Source organism: Platichthys flesus, chromosome 18 (genome assembly GCF_949316205.1).
Source record: "Platichthys flesus chromosome 18, fPlaFle2.1, whole genome shotgun sequence".
NCBI lineage: Eukaryota > Metazoa > Chordata > Actinopteri > Pleuronectiformes > Pleuronectidae > Platichthys > Platichthys flesus.
This window is the reverse complement of record NC_084962.1, coordinates 17,150,068-17,171,210: the sequence shown is the minus strand read 5'-3', so window position 1 is coordinate 17,171,210 and position 21,143 is coordinate 17,150,068. Positions and strand designations below refer to the sequence as shown.

Sequence of the window (21,143 nt, the reverse complement as noted above, 5' to 3'; positions counted from 1 at the left end):
GTTAATAGAGCCGGCAGGGAGAGCAGTGCACTGGATGGAAAACAACATGGCTGCAGGGGATTGCAGATACAACACTTGGCTATGTTTTGTATTTGGACGCACTTATAGGAAATGGGTTGGGGTGGCTAGCTTAAATGCCTTGCCCAGGGACACGTGGGTAACGGCCATTATTAGGATTGTTATTATCTCTGGCAATCATAGCCAACAGTTATTTAGAAGTACTCTGGCCTGGCTGGCTGCTGAGTCCCTGAGGGCCTGACATGATTTGGAGGAGCTGGTGGCACTTAACCTTTTTGGCTTTTGACCCCTGAAAACAAAGAGATACCGACGCCCCTTTATTAAGGGGGGTTGTTAAGAGCGTTTGGCATCTGAAAGACCTGAGGGAGGGAGTTTATTTTGCTGATTAGTAGTTCACAGGGTCATATATTGTCAAAGGTATTGGCAGAAGTAGAGGAGCCATCTTGTGGCTTCACGCCCAATCCATCGGGCAGTTGAGCCAACAATTATACTTTTGTTCCTTATAACCTCCATCGATTCGTCCCAGTTGCTAATCGCCATTCGTGCTTGAGGCAGTATCGAGTGTGCAGGGATGGTTTGGCAGTTTTTGAAATGGAGATAAAAACTCTTCTGTGTAATTTCTCTGAGGGTTGATGCTGGCAGGGTCTCGATGCTGCGCTGGCGTTGTGCGTCGTGCCAGTCGAACATTCATGGGCTGTGGTGCGGTGGCTCGGTGGACTAAAGCAGATACTCTTGACTCATAATGTTGTCAGCCAGTACCACTCTAAACCTATTTGGCATGCCTTGCTCCCCGCGCCTCCCTCTGTCCTCTTGTTCCTCACTGTGTTCGCTCTGGTGAAGAAAGAGAATAAAGGCATTTAAACTGCTGCAGAGCTGGTTCCCTTGTACACTGGGTGTTTTAATAATGATCAAATAATTTTGGACACAGCAGCTCAGACAGTGTCAATTTCAAAATGTCTTTGACAAGAGGCCCTGCAAGTCCTAGACATTAAGCTCCCGGTTGCATTGGGTTGTATTATATCCACTCTGTTAGTTCAGTTAAATCTAAATTAGACTTAGAAAGTTTTATTTATTTGTTTAGCATTCTTATAGAAAGTTATTGTTATTGTATTTTTAAGACAAATACCAATAATTCTCTGAATGCAGCTACTCAAATGCTTTTTGATTGTCAAACATAATAATTGGACGATTGGTTGGCTAAAATAAGACGGAAGGTATAACTCTAATGTTAGCAGGCTCTCGCTGCAGAACCTCTGTCTGCCACACTGCTGTTGTTCTGTATGTGACAAACTGCATCTGGGTCTTAAGGCTGTCAAGAACGTGTCTTTTATTTTCTTAGGCTTGTCGTTATCTTATGTTGTCGTTCTAGTGGTGGCCATTTTAGACGTTGGCAGTTCAGAGACATCAGCCATTTTAGAAACTGGCAGACTTCGGGTGTCAGATGTTCTTGGCATCACCAGGTCTGCTTCTATCAGTTTCATGTACTGTCAATCTTAATTAGTCATGTATCCCAGCATTGTATTTCCGTCTCAGAAGAGGTGTTATTAATGCTCAGTTCCCTCGCTGATACTGAAGCATTTTAATGATTAGTAGATTTGACAGCCCTCTACTCTTACCAAATATCATCCACCTATTGCTAATCCACTAGTTGTTGGGATTTTGCAGCTTGCAATGTTAAGATTATCTGAAGTGCTAAAGGTTATATTATTGCCATGTTGTTGTGTCTTATTTTGACATATCTGGGGCCCACAGCCTGTTGAGAGTATTTTTAGCTGGCACACCATCTTGGCAGCCATCTTCAAGACCCTTTTCTCATGTCACCATCTTGGCATCAGTGCCAGAAATAAAGGAATAGGAGTGACATCCATCGTGTGTTCATTTTGGATGGATGTAGATTGAGGCAGAGAGAGAGAGAGAGAGAGAGAGAGAGAGGTGCTGGCCTTGTCTTGTTTCTGGCCTGTTTGGCTGAACTCCCATTTGGACAGAGGCTTGTTAGTGACATTCAGAACCAGGAAGTAGGATTATTATAATACTTCAATGGCCGGGGGGTAGAGATGTGTGTTGCTGTGGAGTTGGGGGGTTGGGTGGTGGAAACGACAGGAGGAGGAGAGAGGAGAAGTGCCAAACCAATAACTGGGATACATGTTTGATACTGAAAGGCTGTGTGTGTGTGTGTGTGTGTGTGTGTGTGCACCAGTTAAAAACCTGTTATGTTCTGCTCTATGCTGCAGAGAACAGTGTTTTCGCACAGTAGATTAGCTAAACAATAACTAATCACCATTGTTCTGCAGCCCTATTGTGAAGCGCATATTGTTTATGTTATAATTTGAAAAATAGAATTACCCAGAAGTGCTGCGTTTCTTTTATTGGCGCACACACATCGTGTTTTATTATATTGTCCTTGTTTTATTTTCTTCAATTAATTCTATTAAATTGTATTTAATTTGGTCGTGTTCTGTTCCTCTTTGTTCAACTCCATTATGTTCCGTTTATTTATTATTTTTGTGATTGGGCACTGATCTCTTCTGTTTCTCTAACTCGTTGTATTATTTTTGATTATTTCACTTTTCAAGTGAAAACAGTGAAACAATGGGAGTAAAAATTCGGACCCCTACTTCCTAAATGAAACAATTTCATGCTTTTCTTTGTCGTATTGCAAATTCAATTTTTTTTGATTTTGTGGGCTTTTAGTCACATGAAACATTTATAAAATATTTAGCAACAAAGTTTTGTTCTTTTGTTATTTTATGAACCAAACAATCTGTTAATCAAAAAAACTAAATCAGCAGATTTGGGGATAATGGAAAATAATCACTAGTTGCAGCCCATGTTTGTTTTTATTTATTTGTTTCCGTTCTATTTTGTTCAGTTTAGGTTTTTTTACTATAAGCCAATGTAGTAAATTCTCTGATCTGAGAAGCTGGAGACATCAAATGTTTTTCTGAGGAATGACACATGATTAATCACTTGTCAAATACTGTCAATCCATCAATGTATGATAGTGGCTCTATTTATCCACCTCAATTGTTCAAGCAGAAAAAAATCAATACAGTGTTTTCCAGTAATTATCTTGACAGGGGCAGCCAGACATCGTCAAATTTGTCTCACCACGTTTTTACATAACAAACCTTTGCATAACAACATCTAAACTTAGAGTATTGAACTGTTGCGTTATTGTAGAGCTGTGTTTCTCTCTATGACCCCCATGTCATAGTCCGATTACGTAGGTGGGCCTTCAAAGCATCCATAAAGTTTTTACTGTCCTCAGCAGGCAGGGAGCAGCTAAAACCCGTCCTGTCCCTGTGACAGGCGTGTAGTTGTCTGTAGGCAGACCTCAACACAACACCTGCCTGCCTCTGTGTACCTGTCAGTCAGCTTAATGAAATCAACCCTCATCATTCACAGCCACTACCACAGTCAACAATCTAATCTGAGGGATTAACAGACACTACCGTTGCTACTCTCTCTCAGGTCACATCCCGAACGTGTCACTTTTGTTACGTTCACACGAGCGACAGTTTAAACAGAGATTATTTCTGAAAACGTGAACGATGTCCATCCAGTGTCACCGTGGACGTTCTCCTAGTGTGTGAGCAGCTAATGTGAGATTAAACATCAGGTAGGAAAAAATATCACATTTCATCCAATTTCCCCCCGAAGCGACATCTGGCTGAGCTCTGAGCTGATTACTAGAACATCTGGATGGGCTGACTGATTTCGGTAACGCATTATGCTGAGCTTCATTTCCTGCTCTCATACTGTAGGTTTGAAGGTATAGCACTGGAAAACGAGAGAACCCTGTTAGCATAACAAAGCTAACTTATTTATGTTTGAGTTCAGCAGAGAAGGGAGGAACATAATGCGAACAAAATAAGCAAAGCAGAGAAGCGTAGCCTCGGGGCCCCTCTGTGAAAATGCAACTAATAATGTTTCAGTGCTGGCTGCTCGCAGGTGATAGTAATATGTTGCAGACTGTGGGAAACGAGTGCAGTTAACGGGCCTGTGCAAATTGCATGGACTGGTTTCAACATGCCTTTTTTGGCTGCAAGCTGATCATTATACATGATTCTGATGAAGCTTCACTAATATTCATTTTGTTGATCTGCCTCTCTTCTCTCACACATTTGCATTTACCTCGAGACCGCACCATTTATTTACAGAAATGAAAGGAGGGACGGCAAAAAGGAAAAAGCAGAGGTTTTCATAAGAACATGAAACGAGGATTTTTCTCTTCTCTGTTTATTTGTTTTCTACGAGTGAAGAAACAGCCCCACAATCATAAAGGAGAAACAAACGACCCAGTCATAGGAAGGACGGTGTGTTTTATGTGTCGGGGGGGGGGAACCGATTCTTTTACAAAAAGCCCAAAAGGAATGAAAGCAGTGAGACAACGTGCAAACATAAAAAGGTGGAATCAAAGCTTTTTTGTTTCCATTACATCAAAACTCACGGTTAGAAAACGTTAGCTTAGGAGGGTAGGCCAAACCGGGGGGGAAGGTAACGCAGAGAACAGGGATTCCACGGAAATCTGGTGGCAAAGGTTTGATTCCCAGGACTGACAATGTTTTAACCATAGTGTGTGACGATGGAAGACTTGACGATTGATTTGGGGTAAAAACAAACTTAGCAGAAATTTGAACAGCCTTAAATGACAGAAACCATGTTTAAGGAGATGTTTTTTTTTACGTGTCCAATCCACTTACATGGAGGCAGAGTTTATGGTCCATACTGCCATGAGCCCCCAGGGGGCAATAAAGACAAATGTGGGGAGCTGTCATGTTGACCACCTTTTCTATGTTTTTAATGGAGAATGTGTGGGTTTCTTCGCTGAGTTAACAAGGCGACGGGGGAAGTATCTGATGCAGTGGGGGGGTTAATGGCGATGGAGTTCAGTTTTTGCGAATGCCAACCCCGTCTGTGACATGACACGACAACGTCAGAGGTCTCACTCTGCTGGATTTATTGGAGCTGCAGAGACACTTGTCAGTGTAGCGTGATGTTACAGAGTGGTGGTTCTCATCTCAGTAACAATCTTTGACAAGCACTGACAGGCGTGTGCAGAGAGCAGACACACCATCAACAGACGAGTTGAATTTTAAAACTATTATCAAGTTAATTACCAGCAGCTTATTCGACCACAAGCCGGCAGCAGCACGTTTGATATTTTCAAATTCGGCACCGGATAAAAACAAGAAATGTTTTTTAATGGTTATTAGCATCTGACCGTAGTAAACCTGTCCACGGGTCCACCAGCCCCTTCCCCATATATCATAGCCTCACTGTATATACCATCAATATGTCAGGTTGTTTGACAGATTCCCTCCCTGATTTTGATTCAAGGATTTTTATTTGTCAGCAAGTGCAGTGAATTGAAAAGTGACAAGTATCACACAAATGTGGAAGAGACACCAAAACCCACTAAAGGAATAATCTCAACAAAAACACAACACACAACTTTAAAGATTAAATAAAGTTTTCTGTCACCTTAAAGTGAATTCACTGACTTTAAACTTAATACAATTAGAAAGTGGTGCCTATGCCACTTTGTGTTTCATAAAATGTTTTTCTATTTGATGATTTTGACTCAGAACTTTTCACCAACAAGCGACAGAAAGATCCCAAACAGCTTTTAAAGCATTGAAGGGATTAACTTGTTATCGCTGAACCTGAATTACAGGATTATTTAATACTCGACACCTTTTACCACGTAAAAAACTCCATTTAAAACAAGAGTTGATGACGGGAGTTTTCGACTATACTAAATCAGCTGAGGGAAATATCACAATTTTATGCAACAAAAAAATGATCTTCAGGTTGTGTGGGGGTCTCTTTCAACCTTTTGACCTTGTCTTTGTCTCCGTGTGCAGGTTCCTTCATGTACGTGGACGTCTCTCAGTACGACGTGGGCGAAAAGGCCCGATTCCAGCTGCCGGTCATGAAGGAGAACGACACCCACTGCATCGACTTCAACTATCTGCTCAGCAGCCCTGACGGCTCCAGCCCTGGCACCCTGAACGTTCTGGTGAAGGTACGAAACATCCACCCACAAAAAATCCAGGATAAAGATATCGTGGTATGTTTGTCTTAATGTGAGGCTGGTTTGATTTCATGCGACACACTAATGTGGAGTTAAAGCTTTTTCTGTTCGTCAAAGTCTTCAGTTAAAACCAAATAAAACTGAGGTCTGGATTTTTATTAAATGTTACTGACTGCTTTGACTTAACCAAGACTAATTTATGACTTCTAAAAACAGCATACATCTCCCTTTACATCTTTGGCCATGTTTAAATCACAATGTTAAGAGGAGATGTTTTGATTGACTTCAGGATTATTTTATTTTATGGAAAAATGAATCAGATTCGACAAATTACAAACAATCAAACTCCTCGTCTGTCATCTCCTCCTGGAACCACAGCACATTTTCTTGTAAAGGTTAACAGGAGATTGCAGTTTCTATTGGTTTTTACCATTTACTGGCTCCGGCTGCCTATAAATATGATAAATTCAGTTCACACTGCAGATTATTTTCTGCAAACATCTTCTCTGCTGAAGTGTCCTTGAGAGAGATAATGTGTGGTTTACCCAGAGGAGCCACTCTGACCTCAGACCTTCTTGTTTGGAGGGACAAGCAAGAAACAGACCTATAGAGTTTTCACAAATTGAATTTTGAACATGTTTTATTGGAAAAAACATACATTGGTTGGACTTTACTCATACACATTTAAATATTTGTATGAAATATTTAATCTTTGTCTTGTGTGTCTCTCTTTAGGTGAACAAGGGTCCTTTGGCCAACCCCATATGGAACGTGACGTCCTACACCGGTAAAGACCATCTCACCTCACACCTCATTCTTTCATATTCTGACTCGTTGTGATTTTCATTCACTTGACTCTGACGTTGTCGTCCAGGTAAAGACTGGCTGAGGGCTGAACTGGCTGTTTCCACCTTTTGGCCAAATGAATATCAGGTAACTCCCTCAAATTACAACCAACGGTCATGTCATGTTGTGTTAACGCATGATTCCTTTGTCATGCAAGTACTGGTTTATTTCCAGTTGTGTTCATGTGACCACACTCAGACAAAACACGCACACACACAAACACACATGCAAACTCATACACTTGCTGTGAGGCAGGCAGCTGATTTATTTGTGTTGACTGCGGCACAGGAGGTGACGACGAGGCTAGAAAAGACACTGTGGGGAAAACTGTGTGTATTTGTGTCTTTGTGTGTAGTTTAACGTGTTTTTAATAATAATAAACACAAAAAATACAAGCTTCTCAGAGGTAACACGTATCGCAGGACAGTTGCAATTAATTTGATTATTGTCTGTCTCTTCCTCATTCTTAATTAATGTCAGTCAACTTGATCTGTCTCCCTTTGTGTGTGCGTGTGTGCGTCTGTGTGTGTGTGTTGGCTGGTGTTGACAAATGTGTGCACGTTGTCGGGTGGCTTGTTCTCGCAGGCATACACACACACACTGATTATGTTAACACACACAGCCTGGGGACCATATAATATTACTGTAAGGCAAAGTGAGAAAGTATCCTCCAAATGGCCCATCTGGTGCCCCCCCCCAGCCCCCCCCTGGTGACTACGGGAGCAGATATCACCGTCCTGAAACTCGTGTGTCAACATGTTTTAATTGAACATAATCATCCGGGTTTGCTGAGGCTTATGTAGGTTTTTCAGGCTATGAAACAGGTTATTAGATTTGTGGTTATGAAGCTATTTCCTATCACGTTGGAACATGTTTCTGTGTTAGCACTTTGGCTTGAGTCGTAATGAGACTGGTTCCACCACAGGGAAGACTCGGCACATGCAGGCATGTGTAGACACGCGCACACGCACACACACACACACACACACACACACACAGCTCTGTTTAAGTAGACCTTGTTATTACTTTTTTTTCTTTATCTCTTTTATTTGAGCACATGAGGCGAATGAGGATTCCTCAACAATCACGAGTTAACCAAACCCAGATTCAGATTCCTTCTGTATCAGGAGCTGATGTGTTTATTCTGTTAATCGATAAGTCAGTAATTTATTAGCTTTAGAATATACTAAAATTTGCTGGTTGAAAAATATGAAGCGGCGAAGAAGAAGTTATTTACGGTTAAAGAAATTAGTCATTTTAAAAAACGTGGTATCAGATACTTACGATACTTATTGGCCGATACCCGACTGCTTTGTACTTTATATAACTACATACTGGTAATAACGTCTTTTGACATTTCATACACAACATTCTACTTTTATTCCCAGAGAATTTCTGGCAAGGTTGTCTTTCATTTACATCTTTATTCAAAATCCCACTGCAGTTTTTCATCCCCCACGGTTAAACATATATTTCCTCAAGTAAACACAAGTACGTGTGTGGAGACAGGTGGCGCCGCGCCCCAGCTGCCATATCTGAGGATTCAGACTATCACAGGCCCCTCCCTGCAGCTTTTTGAACATTTTTGATTCAGTGCCCGTACTTGCATACATCAAAAAATGATATATGTGATTGTTTGATAAGAGGATGCTCGGCGTTACCCAGCCCGACTCTAGAGTGATGAGGTGTCAGAGCTCAGCCTTCAGCGCTTCACAGCCGCGTTGCCCACGTGAGAACTTGCCAACACAAGCAATCAGTAACCCTCATCTCACTTCAAATGATTTATAATTGAACCGCACCAATTTATATCGTGTAACCATTATCTCTCATACACGCTCCTGAGAAAGGTTCGGAACCGCACAGTGATGACATGAGACTTGACCTGGTCACGCCCCCCCCTGCTTTAGAAAGAAGAGAAAGTTTTACATTCGAAGGAGACTTTAGATTTTTTCGAGGCGGCTTCCAAAACAAACGTGCGAATAATGACAAGCGATGATCGGCAGCGTGTGGAGGGAGAGACGGGCGGGCGGGCGAGCGAGCCGGTCGTCACACAGGCAGGGACGAAGGTATTAAAAGTCAACTGATGACTTTCTGCCGTGCTCCGCGCTGAGCGATGAGTGAAAGATGATGGGAGCGAGAGACAAGATGGATTGGTGGAGGAGGGAGGCAGAGAGGGGGCTGGGGTGGGGGGGGGGAGTGTGTGACAAGCAGGGGGTGATAAGCTATGGGTAAACAGTTCACGGCAGATTTCCTTTTACAGGTGATGAATGACAACAACGGCTCACCCCCTCGCTCTCTCTCTCTCCCTCTGTCTCTCTTCTGAGAGCGACTCCCTCCTCCTCCTCCTCCTCCTCCTCCTCCTCCTCCTCCTCCTCCGTTCATTACAGCGCTCCTCTCTGAGTAAACACTCTTGGAAAACAGAGGAGATGGGAAAAGAGAGAAATGAGGGGCTGAGAAATGTTTATAAAAGGGGAGGACGACGAGCAGAGGGAGTAGGAGGGCGAACACATGGGCGAGGAGGAGCGAGTGGGGTGGGGGGGTGAGTTGGTTGAGATGGATGAGGATGAGGAGAATCTTCTTCATTCAGACCAGGAGTTGATGAAGCTGAAGCACCTGTTGAATGCAGACTTTACACAGGATTTAGAGAAGCAGGTTAGCACCGGAATCATAGTGATAGTGTTGATAGATCGAGATCGTGAAGTGTGGGGGGGGGGGGGGGGTTCCACACTCCAGTTCAGAAGGTGGCGGTACTGAGCACGTTTTTGTGAGATTTCAAGTCTCTGGAATCGCCACTGTGAAGTCGTTTCCTACAAACGACAAGTGTGTGGTCTGACGTTCTGGCCAAACCTCCAGGTGTGTGGGCTCTGGAAATTAAAAATCCATTCAATCTTTGTGTATTTGCTCGCGCACGTTTTTAAACAATCGGTCAAAGTCGAGAAAATCCTCCAGTGTGCAGCAGCCCGTAGAGAACAAAGTACGTTATGGGGATCATTGTAGTTGTGGAGATATTTCAAACAACTATTATGACAAATAAAAGAATAGAAATTTGTGTTGTTTTTGCCAGTGAAGAAGCAGATTTAGCAAAACAAGGCGAGTACAGATACAACAAAGCCGAAAAAGACAGAATGGGAGGATAATGAAAAACAAATAGAAGGGCTCTCACATTTTATTCTCTACCTCACCACATTGGCTGTCAGTACTTATTATCATTTCGTTGGCAGCCATTTTGTGTGTACCAAAGGAGATTACTGTGATCCAGCAGAAAGTACCTCATTTATCCTTTTTGCTGATTTTGTAAATCCAGCTGCAGTCAGGACGGCAGCTTTGTGTTTATCCAGTTTGACGCACAATGCTGTGATGATTCAGAGTGGATCCATCACCCATGCTTCTCAAACTGTGCTTCAGAGCCACAGTTTATGATTTGGTTCATGATTTGCAAGCAGAGCCTTTGTCGGTTATGTCATTTTCAGGTGTTGTTTTTCGTACACTATGAATGTTCCCACTGCTCTGACGGGTGATTTCCTTCTTTCAGTTATGTGCTCTTTGCAATGATGTGTTTTGTAAATACAAATAAACACAGATACCCTCTCTTTGCACAGGTCATATTTGAGGCGGAGGTGTCGGACAGCAAAGCCGGCTTCATCGCCATCGATGACATCCAGGTGCTCAGCTACCCGTGCGGTGAGTCATTAGCATGCCAGCAATTAGTCCTAGCTCGCTGAAGAAGGCGCTGATGGCTTTGGCCACTAATTACACTGTACCTGGGATGGTTTTCCTGTTGCAGCCGAATGGGTAGATAAGTGGGAAGGTGACACCGCGGAGAGGAGGGGATGCGAAGGCAAGACGTGGAGAGAGAAATGAGAGGAATAGAATAAAAAAAAAGAAGAGGAGAGCAAGAGATTGTGAGAGGGAGAGAAAGAGGGAACAGGAGAGAGTGAAGCGGGAAATGAGACAGTATTAGGGCAATCATGGAGGGAGAAGATTTTGACCACTCAGCACTTTCTCTCTCTCTCTCTCTCTCTCTCTCTCTCTCTCTCTCTCTCTCTCTCTCTCTCTGTCTTACACACACACACACACACACACACACACACAGAGCGAACAGTAGCTGTCTTGTCTGACACTGACAGGAAAGAGATGAGGGCTGCGATCCATTTTAAATTCTCACTCTGTGTCGAGTCTCCTTCTCTCCTTTGCTTGAGTGTTTCCATGCTGCCCCCCCCACCCCCCCCCCCCCCCCCCCCCCCCACCCCACCACAATAAAAGAGTTGTGACAATGCACTGTATCTGTTAACAGACACGTGTGTTAATTCAAAGCCAGGGGCCGGTTCCTGGAGGGTCCCTATATGTGTTTTTTTGAAAGGAAGCAATTACAACTCCTTTTGGTCATCTGTCTCGCGGCGGCACCGAAATCTTTCACGACAATTTTGTTTCTTAATAGATTCTATCGATTATAAGTCGGAGAGATAAACTGTCTCGGTTCAGTTTCTGATGTCCCGGTATCACTGCTGCGCCCGTCTCTGTCACAGCTCGTCGATATTCCCTCTGAAAGAAAAATATCTGCACATTAATTTTGTCTGTGAAGCAAAGCGAGATTCTGAGTAATTATTAAAAAAGAAGCGCCTCAGTCTTTTGAGGTCAGAGGAGCAGCACTCCTAATGAGAAGGAGCTCGTATTTGAAAAGGAATTAGTACTTAGTCTCCACAGTGGAAGCATTCATTCTCACAGCTGCATTTCTGGACACACAGGTTTGTGTGTGCATGAATGCATGTGTGCAAGCTTGTGTGTGTGTGTGTGTGGATGGGTGTGTGTGTTTTTCATTCACCGGGGGAGCTGCTATGTATGATTGCAATCACCTCCCCGGAATAAAAATGTCATAGCCGAGCTGCGTCTTCGGGGTTTAAAGCCTCATCTCATATTTTAGCGTAGTGTTTAAGAACTGGAGGCTATGTGAATTATACACACTGGATGTGACATTGATGTTTCCTCCCAGTGGCACCGCAGCACCGCGTGTTTGGGTTTCATCTGACTCCGGTAAAATCTAATCGCAGTAATAATGAACACACTCCTCAGGGATATGAAAAGGCCTGTGAATGTGTACGTGGGTCCGTGATAAGCCGACCTGTTGGTATCTATAGCTCCCTGTGGCGCCGTCGCCTCATTTCCATTTAGCCGACTCACTGAAATGAAACTGAAAAACATTTTTGAAACACAGAATGATGCGACCTTTGATGTGAACTTATTCTAATGTCCTGCTTGACCATTTCCCCCCTGCAGATAAATCCCCTCATTTTCTGCGTCTCGGGGACGTGGAGGTGAACGCCGGACAGAACGCCACTTTCCAGTGTATCGCCACGGGACGAGAGACGTCCAACAACAAGCTCTGGCTGCAGGTAAAGCTACACACACACAAATGCACACTTTGTTTACCAATAAGAAGTGTGTGTTGAAAGGGGTTGTACACAATATTCTCGGAGTTCCCATGAAGGTTTGGTTTTATTAGAGATTTGTGTGTTTTAGATATCTGCTATGCTCATAGTGTTCATCTCTCTCACAGACACACACACACACACACACACACACACACACACACACACACACACACACACACGGCTCCAGGCCATACATCCTAGCAGCTAACATGATTAAGACTTTAATAGCTCCTGATTTCATTATGGCTCTATTGTAGTCATGACCTTCCAACCTGCTGTCAGTTTGTCAGAAGGGGGTGGTAGTGAGTGTGAGTGAGTGAGTGAGTGTGTGGTCAAGTGCTGCCTTGTGACCTTGAGCAAGGCACTTAACCGTTCACGACCCCTGCAGAACCTGATCTGTCTGTCTGTGCGTCTTGTTCCGTCTGTGATTCAGAGGAGAAACGGAGAAGATATTCCCGTGGCTCTGACCAAGAACATCAACCACCGACGCTTTGCCGCCTCCTTCCACCTGAAGGAGGTCACCGGTCAGGACCAGGACTTGTACCGCTGCGTCACCCAATCGGAGCGCGGCTCAGGGGTGTCCAACTTCGCAGGGCTCATCGTCAGAGGTGAGGATTTGATTTACGACACTTTGTTTGTTGACGTTTTGTTGTTTTTCGGGGTCTAAATAAAATGTGACACCACATGTTGTTTGGTGAGAAACCTCGACAGTGGCTCGGCCAAACATTGGACAGTTGCTATTTGTTGGAGGTTTTATTTAAATCATGACCCAGTTTGTTGACCACATTTGTGTTTTGTTTTTTTATACATATATTTTGTGCCATGACAAACTTTGCACTGCAACTTTTAGAATGTCAAACATCTTTCCAATCAGATGCACATTCACTGTGTCGGGCTAATGAGGAGAGGTGGTGTGTGTGTGTGTGTGTGTGTGTGTGTGTGTCGAGATGTCTGCACGCCAGCCTTGCGTTTTTTACTGTGTGTGTGTATGTGTGTGTGTGTCTGTGTTTGCCTGCTGCAGTTGTGAAAATGTGCACATGTTGTGTGTCAATGGAAACTGTTTGTGTGTGTGTGTGTGTGTGTGTGTGTGTGTGTGTGTGTGTGTGTGTGTGTGCTCCAGCTGTCATATGCAGCTGACATGCGGTTAATAAGGTGTCACCAATGTGTGTTTGAGACGGGATGCTTTATTCATTCACATCCAATAGCTTACATATTCGATTCATCTCCCAGAGAGAGGGGGAGGGGGAGGGCAAAGAGAGAGAGAGAGAGAGAGAGAGAGGGGGTAAAGGCAAAAAGAGATTCACAAAGAATGATACCGGAGTGACAGAACGGAGGGAGGGAGGGAGGGGGGGGGGTGGTGCAAACAGAGGAAGTGGAGATGGTGAGAAAAAGTTAAATGTAAATAGTCAGCTCATTATCCCCGAGAATATCCATATCAGAATCAGGAATATGTCTGAATATGTGAGACGTGTTTATTATTCTGCAGAAGAGATGGCAGAGGAAATGAAATGAGAAAATCAAAGCAGGAGCCATGAATATGAATATTAGCCGGTGTGGCTCAGATTAGGGAGTTCGGCACACTGTCCGGTGGAGGCGTGGTGTGGTCCGGGGCGAGTGTTCAAATCCACACTGGGAAGGAAGAGGTTAAGATCTGGAGGAGTTCTAGAGATACACTCTCTCTGCAGGACCTTGCTGATTTAGTAAGAATACATAAGTGGCTAATGTTTATTTATTGTGAGGCTCTTTCTTGGAAATATGAGCAGGCGGAGATGATGGAGATGAGGGAATCTGCACAGCAGGAGATGTGTGTATAAACATGAATAGGACCAATCTACATATATGAAAATAGATTCAGGTTCAATAAGATGCATGGAGTGAGCAGGGCAGCGTTTCATGGCCGGGGCGTTGAAAAGCTGCCACTTTCGCAATCTGTGGAAAAGATGCTTTTGGAGCTCTGAGGGATATTGGTGATTATGAATATTGATCCGGAGCCTGGTTGTTAGAGAGATATCTCAATAAAGGAGGAGATCGAGCTCTGCATGTATAACTTGCGGAGGGAGAGGAGCCTCATGTTTATTTATTAGCAATATCAGATGGGAGATGAGAGCCAGAGAGAAATCAAAGAAACAGGGAATGTGTTTATTTCGCTTCAAGGAAAAGTGTGCGAGTCGGAGATTCACAGCTTCCTGCAGGACGTTGACGGCCGTGGATGTGGACGGAGTTAAACTGCATTGCTAATGTTTTTATTTAAATATGTATCCATAATGTGAGGGGGGGGGGGAGATCAGGGATGGGATGTTACTTGAGGAATCTGGTAGGATTCTGGAGAACAAGAAAAAGAGGGAGAAGGAATCGCAGGGAGCTGCCAGAATACGACTTTTGTACATTAGGAGATGTTTGGCAGGAGGACACAGAATCCAGGGTTTCATCTTCAAAGCCTGGGAAGTGGTCCGCTGGGGGCCGGCAGATTGCCTCGGTGCAGGTACACACAGGCCCGGTCCATTGATATTTATGACATGCAGATGACAGAGATGGTGCGAATAGCTTCTCCCTCCGTGTCCGGGGGGGCTGTCGAGATCACAGAGGAGAAGCACAGTTTTTCTAGACAGAGGTGCATCATGGGAGCAGGAGCGGGGGGGGACCTGGGAATCCCAGATCACACTTGAAGATATTGTTTCCCCCCCAGGAAGCAGAGATGTGACAAAAAACACACTTATCAGTACATTTTCTTTCTATTGGTATGTATGTATGTGTATGTAAATATGTATGTGTGTATTTGTGTGTGTCTACTGTATGTAGGTGTGTGTGTATGTATGTATGTAAATATGTGTATACTATACTATGTATGTGTGTATTTGTGTGTGTGTGTGTGTGTCTACTGTATGTAGGTGTGTGCGTATGTATGTAAATATTTGTATAATATACTATGTATGTGAAGATTACTGCATTTGAATGTGTGTGTATATATGCACGCATGTTTAGGGATATGTCAGCATGTGTGTGCGTGTGTGTGTGTGCGTGTGTGTGTGTGTGTGTTTGTGTCGTTGTTGATTTGGTCAGAGCCGAGCTCTAATAAAGCTGTGCCCCCTGGTTCCTACGGCGACACAGCGCATCATCACGCCACCTCGTTTCTCGCACAGACACAAACACACACAGACACACACACACAGACACACACACACACCGATATACCCAATACATCACCATGCCGGCTTGCATTACACACAACTCATGGCCTAAAAAGCTCGGCAGCATTTCTGTCACACACAGGCATGCACACAAACACACACGTATTAACTTAAGCGGACAAACAACTGACTTGAATTTAGACAACTGTCTTAAACCGGTAATGGTCGACTTCTAAAAATGTCATTTTCTTCCTTTTAACCTATCTCACACACAAACGCACACACACACACACACAAACACACACACTTCCTCTCACTCTAAGTGATGGTGACAGGTGGAGCTCGAGGCCTTATGGAACTACAGGAAACCTGCGACCACTGGTGGCTGTCGATCCGACTGAAGACACACACACACACACACACACACACACACACACACACACACACTTACTCATACACGGCCTCCTCTGGTCCTGGAGGTCAGGCGTCCTCCAGTGAGAACCACAGTGATGTCAGCGGCACTCTGTGAAAGCTAAACTTTATTGACAAGGTTGCTGACGATGGACAACAAAAAGCAGAACATGCCTAGTGGGCAGCGATGAAATATATTTGTCGTCTTTCTTTTCTTTTTTGTCGTTTATTCACTTCATCTTAAATCATCCACCAAGGCCTCGGGAGTCTTTTTTGGTTATTAATGTTAATACCATTGAAGAAAGTGAAAACAAATGAATCGAGGAGACGAGTGAGGTCAGAAACGATACGCACACTTTTTGGCGTTTTCCCGATGTTGATTTGTTTTGTTATTATCATTTAGATTTGGCCTAAAAAGTGACAAATGACGAGAAGGTTCACACGTGATTAATAATAAAAAAGATGCTGACAACAAACCCATCTCACAAAACAACACCATTGATGATTTGTTATGTTTTTTGTTTTTTAGGTCAACCGCTCAAATGACAAGTGATGAGAATAATAAAAGAAAGAGAAATGAAAAAAGCACGAGCCCGTTCCAGCTCAATCTCTAGAGTCACATAATGACCCACTTAAATTCTTTACTGTTTCATTCTTATGTCTATTATTCATCTTTTAGATATTCAATAGTTTTTTTTTAAAGTAACACACAAACATGTATTCAGGTTAACACACATGCTGCGAGCGGGCGAACCTACTGTTTTGTTGGTTTGAATAAATCTTAGTGAGTTGTATTTCTTTATTTGTTTATTAATCATCAAGTTGTTTACTTTGTGTATTTGATGGCGTCGGGAGCTGACATAGTGTTGACGTTGTGGGTTTTCTGAAGTCACTTCAACATTCATTATGAGAATTTGACTGTGTGTGTGTGTGTGTCTGTTTGTGTGCTTGCGTTGTGTTGCATGTGCTGTCAACCTAGTGTTTCATCTTTTGCGATAAAAACACTTCCCTGTCTGCAGCTCTCTGACAGCCACACACACACACACACACACACACACACACACACACACTAAAATAAAACACAAACACTCGCATCCAGAGAAAAGAGACAACAGCAATGCAAAATATAACTATTAATGGAACCAACTGCACGATAACACACACACACACACACACACACAATTTGGATAACGCTCACTTTGATATGATTTGATAGATGCTGGTTTGCAAAAAAAAAAATTGCACAGCAGTGTGTTTGTGCCTGAAAGATCAAATCTGGATAATTTACTGGATGTGAGACAAATCACAATGTGTGTGTGTGTGTTTGTGTGTATGAGATTAATGCCTCTGTTGATCTGCGTGTGCGTAAAGTATGTGAACCTTCCGATGCAACGTGTCTTAAGGTGTGTGTGTGTGTGTTGCACTTGTTGGACTTGTCAATCACAGGCGTGTGACAGTTTGCTGTGATACACTCAAGTACAAACACACACACACACACACAGTATTTTTATCATAGAGAGTTTTCACAACACATGTTCGGGTTGGGCACGGCCGCACGGTGGTAAAGTGGAAAGCACTCACAGCAAAGTGGGGCCGGTTCAAATCCCAGGTGATTTCTGTTTCTGCAGGGTTTTCTACACAAGTTAGAGAGAAAATCAAATGGTTAAACTGGTTTTTACAATGGGAGACGTAGAGCCGGTGCTGCAGAAGAGTGCAGGAAGTACCCAGACGTATTTATATTGCAGTTATCGAGCAATTACTCTTCACAGCCCCCCCCTGCTCAGACAGGCACCTCATTACTGAAGTGCAATGTTAATCTCATGTCTGAATGAGCACACCAGTCACTTTAACATAAAAGTCACCGGGGCCGTCTGCCTGGGTCGGACCACACTGACATTCTCACGTCTCTCTCTCTCTCAACGCAAGAGTCTGAATTGAATGCCACGAGATACACGATAAGGTTGCAGCAGGCAAAGGATGATAAGAATACCCCCCCCCCCCCCAAAAGGAAAAAGTGCGTGGGGGGGGGGGGGTGCACGAGAGGTTAACTCAGCGTTTGTCCTCCTCTCCGCCTGTGCACCGACGGACTTCATTATCAGGATCCTGTATGTAATAACAATAAATGAGGAAACCTGTGAGAGGATTTATTGGACCAATCCCGGGGAGGACGAGCGGGAGTGGGGGGGCATCTCCTGCTCGTGGTCATTAATTATAGTTTCAACAGAAACAGTTTTTAGAATCCATCACTCCTGAGCCTGTAATCACTCTTCTTCTTCTTTTTCTTCTCCTTCTTTCAAACCATTAATTCTCAAACTCATCACAGCTCCTCATCGGTGCCCCCTCTTCCTCATCAACCACCAAATAATCCAAATCAATCATTCAGCATAGAGGCCATTATTTATGTGTTTGTTTCAGATATTTGTTTGAGTTCTGACGCTTCCCGTCCGTGACACCGACGAGGCTTCTTCTTGTCGCCTCGGCCCTCCTCTGTTATCGTGTGACCTCGTTTCAGTGTCTTTCATTCATCTCTTTTTGAAAACCACCATTCACGACCCCGTTCATTGTTTTCTCTCCCCAGAGCCTCCGCACCCCATCGCCCCCCCTCAGCTGCTGGGCGTCGGCCCGACCTACCTCCTGATTCAACTCAACGCCAACTCCATATTTGGAGATGGACCTATTATCCTGAAAGAGGTTTGTTCCTCTCTCAGATAATGAGACAGCTTTTTAAACAATAACCTGTATGTAACAACACCCGTTTAACCCTGTGGAGAAAATACAATAGAAATCCCCAAGGATGTGACCGTTTGTGGAGAGCAGGGAAATAAACAAATCTAAAAATGTTATATGATTTCATAATTTATAAGTAACTGTTCCACCTCATCATCAGTCCCAGAAGAGAAATCCTCTCTTTCTGACATGTAGCTAAATGGCAAGTTAAGACTGAGATCGTTTAGTTTTAAGATGCTGTTTTAAAGTGATCCTGATAACTTAACATGTTTATGTAGCTTCATCATAAAAGATAAGTGCTGCTCTTTTACGTTTTAGTTTCCTCAAGAAACCCAACACCAACACCTAAGTTCTAATTAATACCGAGCAGCCATAACAAGAAAGGACTTGATCTCTGCTCCCCCTTCAGGTCGAGTACCGTATGACATCCGGCAGCTGGATCGAGACTCACGCCGTCAACTCTCCCAACTACAAGCTGTGGCATCTGGACCCGGACACGGAGTACGAGATCCGAGTGTTGCTGACCCGACCGGGAGAGGGAGGGACGGGCAAATCGGGACCACCGCTCATCACCAGGACCAAATGTGCAGGTAGGCCCGGAGTGACGCATTGTGGAGGAACATGGAGAAATGCATCAAGTGAAGCAAAGATAAATAAAATGGATATCAGCAGTAGATATAATATGTGATTTAAACAGTATTTGTTATGATCTATTTTTGTAAAAGTGGGTTTTAAAGATGGATGTCCACCTAAATCATGATAAACTGGATTCTTTAGGCAACTGAGTGGGAGTAATCTCTGTCACACAGCCTTTTTCCTTCTGTGTGAGTCTATCAGTCTGTTCTTCTTTATCTGTGTATCTATATTTTATTGGGGGGGGGGGTATTTGTACTGTGAGCAGGCAGTGAGAGGAGAGGAGGAATGTGTGGAGGGATACAAGTGGAGAAGGAAGGAGGGGAAAGTCGCTCCCTGATCGGAGAGAACGAGTGATTAAAATACTGGCTGCTCTCTCCACCTCCCTCATTTTTTATCCTGCTCTTTTTTATTTCTTCTCCTCTCACCTCGTTCCCCTTCTTTTCTCTCATTTCTCCCGTTCCTCCCGTCCTGCATGTTTCTATACTTCGTTCCCTGTCGCTGCCTTTCTCCCTCGTTCTCTCCCTCCCTCTCTCTGTGGATCAATAGACGGAGGGCAGAAACACTGTCTGACATTTGTAGAAATAAACGACTGAAATATAAACACAGCTAGCCTGAGGGAGAGAGACAGGGCGAGGGAGCGAGGGAGCGAGGGAGGGCGGGTTGATGCGAGAGAGAAAGAGACAGAAAGAGAAACAATGAGCTTGAATGAGAAACAGAAAAGGGGAGTGATGGAGAGATGATGAAAAACAATAAGGCTGGAAAAGAAAGAGTGCTGGAGAAAGATGAAACTGAAGAAGAACTCATAACCACAGGGCCTGACTGATGTCTGCCAACGTGTGTGTTTGTGTGTGTGTGTGTGTGTTTATTGAGGAAGTCATTGACTTGTTCAGGCGACTCGTGTATTGAACAGTTTCCTGTTCAACAGGAAGAGGAAATGAATCGTGTCCTCCCTCACGCAGGAGCACGTTTGTGTTAAAGCCGTTAACGTCATTATAATAATCTGCTGATAATCAGACCAAAGCAGTTGAATGGGAGTTTTGTGAGTTTAGAGAATCAAATCTGAATAGTTACTGACGAGAAAATAATCAAGTTTTACGAGACGTGATCAGAAAACCTTTCATCGTGTTCAGAGCGATTTCTGCTCGGATGCGTTTACTGCAAAGCAAACGTCCTCGTGCTGACATCAACTAGCTTCCTGTTCAGTTTATGAAATGATATGAGTTTGGGATAGTTTCTAAAAACAAGGCATTCAACGTTATGGGAAATACCCGTAATCTCTGTCCTGCCGTGTTTATCCTGTAAAATACATGTTTTCTTATCGACAGACTGATGCAAGGTTCAAATCAGATATGTGGAATCGAGCTCTCCTTATTTCTTGGGGGGGGTTGTGAGGCTCCGTGGTTTTCAGTGTGTCCCTGTGATAGTGCCTGGACAAATCTGGGTCAGTGTGCATCACAGTGCCGTCCACTCCAAACCCCCCCTCACATCCCAGCTCCATGCCCAGTGGCTTAGGTTAGTGGCAGAGACAATAGCCAACCAAGAAATAGCACATAACCGTCCCCCGCTCCCCCGACAAATCCCCCAATGTGAAGTTTCTACACTTCCACACAGATTAAACAAAGAGGATATAATGTGCACATGGTTCTACAATAAAGCAATGGCACAAAACAATATAAAAAGATATATATAAAAAAAGAACAAATTAGAATATGGCAGCCTGCCCCAGTCTGGGTAATTCATGGGAAACACTGGTGTTAGCTAGTGATCTTTGAAGGTGGTTTGGTGGATTCCATTTCAGTTTTTTTCCCAGTCAGTATATGAGAGTAATATTGATCAAAGGTTCAATAATAAATATTAAAGTGTATTTATATTGCGCTTTTTCAGTCTTATCCAGTACCAGTGGCATATTCA

At 43.6% G+C, this 21,143-nt stretch overlaps 1 protein-coding gene across 12 annotated transcripts in view; it reads left to right on the top strand.

Moving 5' to 3' along the window:
- Positions 1 to 21,143, top strand: part of ptprk (protein tyrosine phosphatase receptor type K) — a 90,177-nt gene that overhangs the window by 39,175 nt on the left and 29,859 nt on the right. For all 12 annotated transcript variants that reach the window (XM_062411370.1, XM_062411369.1, XM_062411364.1 and 9 more), the window contains 8 exons: positions 5,886 to 6,046; positions 6,791 to 6,842; positions 6,930 to 6,988; positions 10,501 to 10,582; positions 12,176 to 12,291; positions 12,764 to 12,938; positions 18,448 to 18,560; positions 19,006 to 19,186. In XM_062411370.1, the coding sequence (XP_062267354.1) occupies positions 5,886 to 6,046; positions 6,791 to 6,842; positions 6,930 to 6,988; positions 10,501 to 10,582; positions 12,176 to 12,291; positions 12,764 to 12,938; positions 18,448 to 18,560; positions 19,006 to 19,186 (939 nt within the window). The remainder of the gene's footprint in view (positions 1 to 5,885; positions 6,047 to 6,790; positions 6,843 to 6,929; positions 6,989 to 10,500; positions 10,583 to 12,175; positions 12,292 to 12,763; positions 12,939 to 18,447; positions 18,561 to 19,005; positions 19,187 to 21,143) is intronic.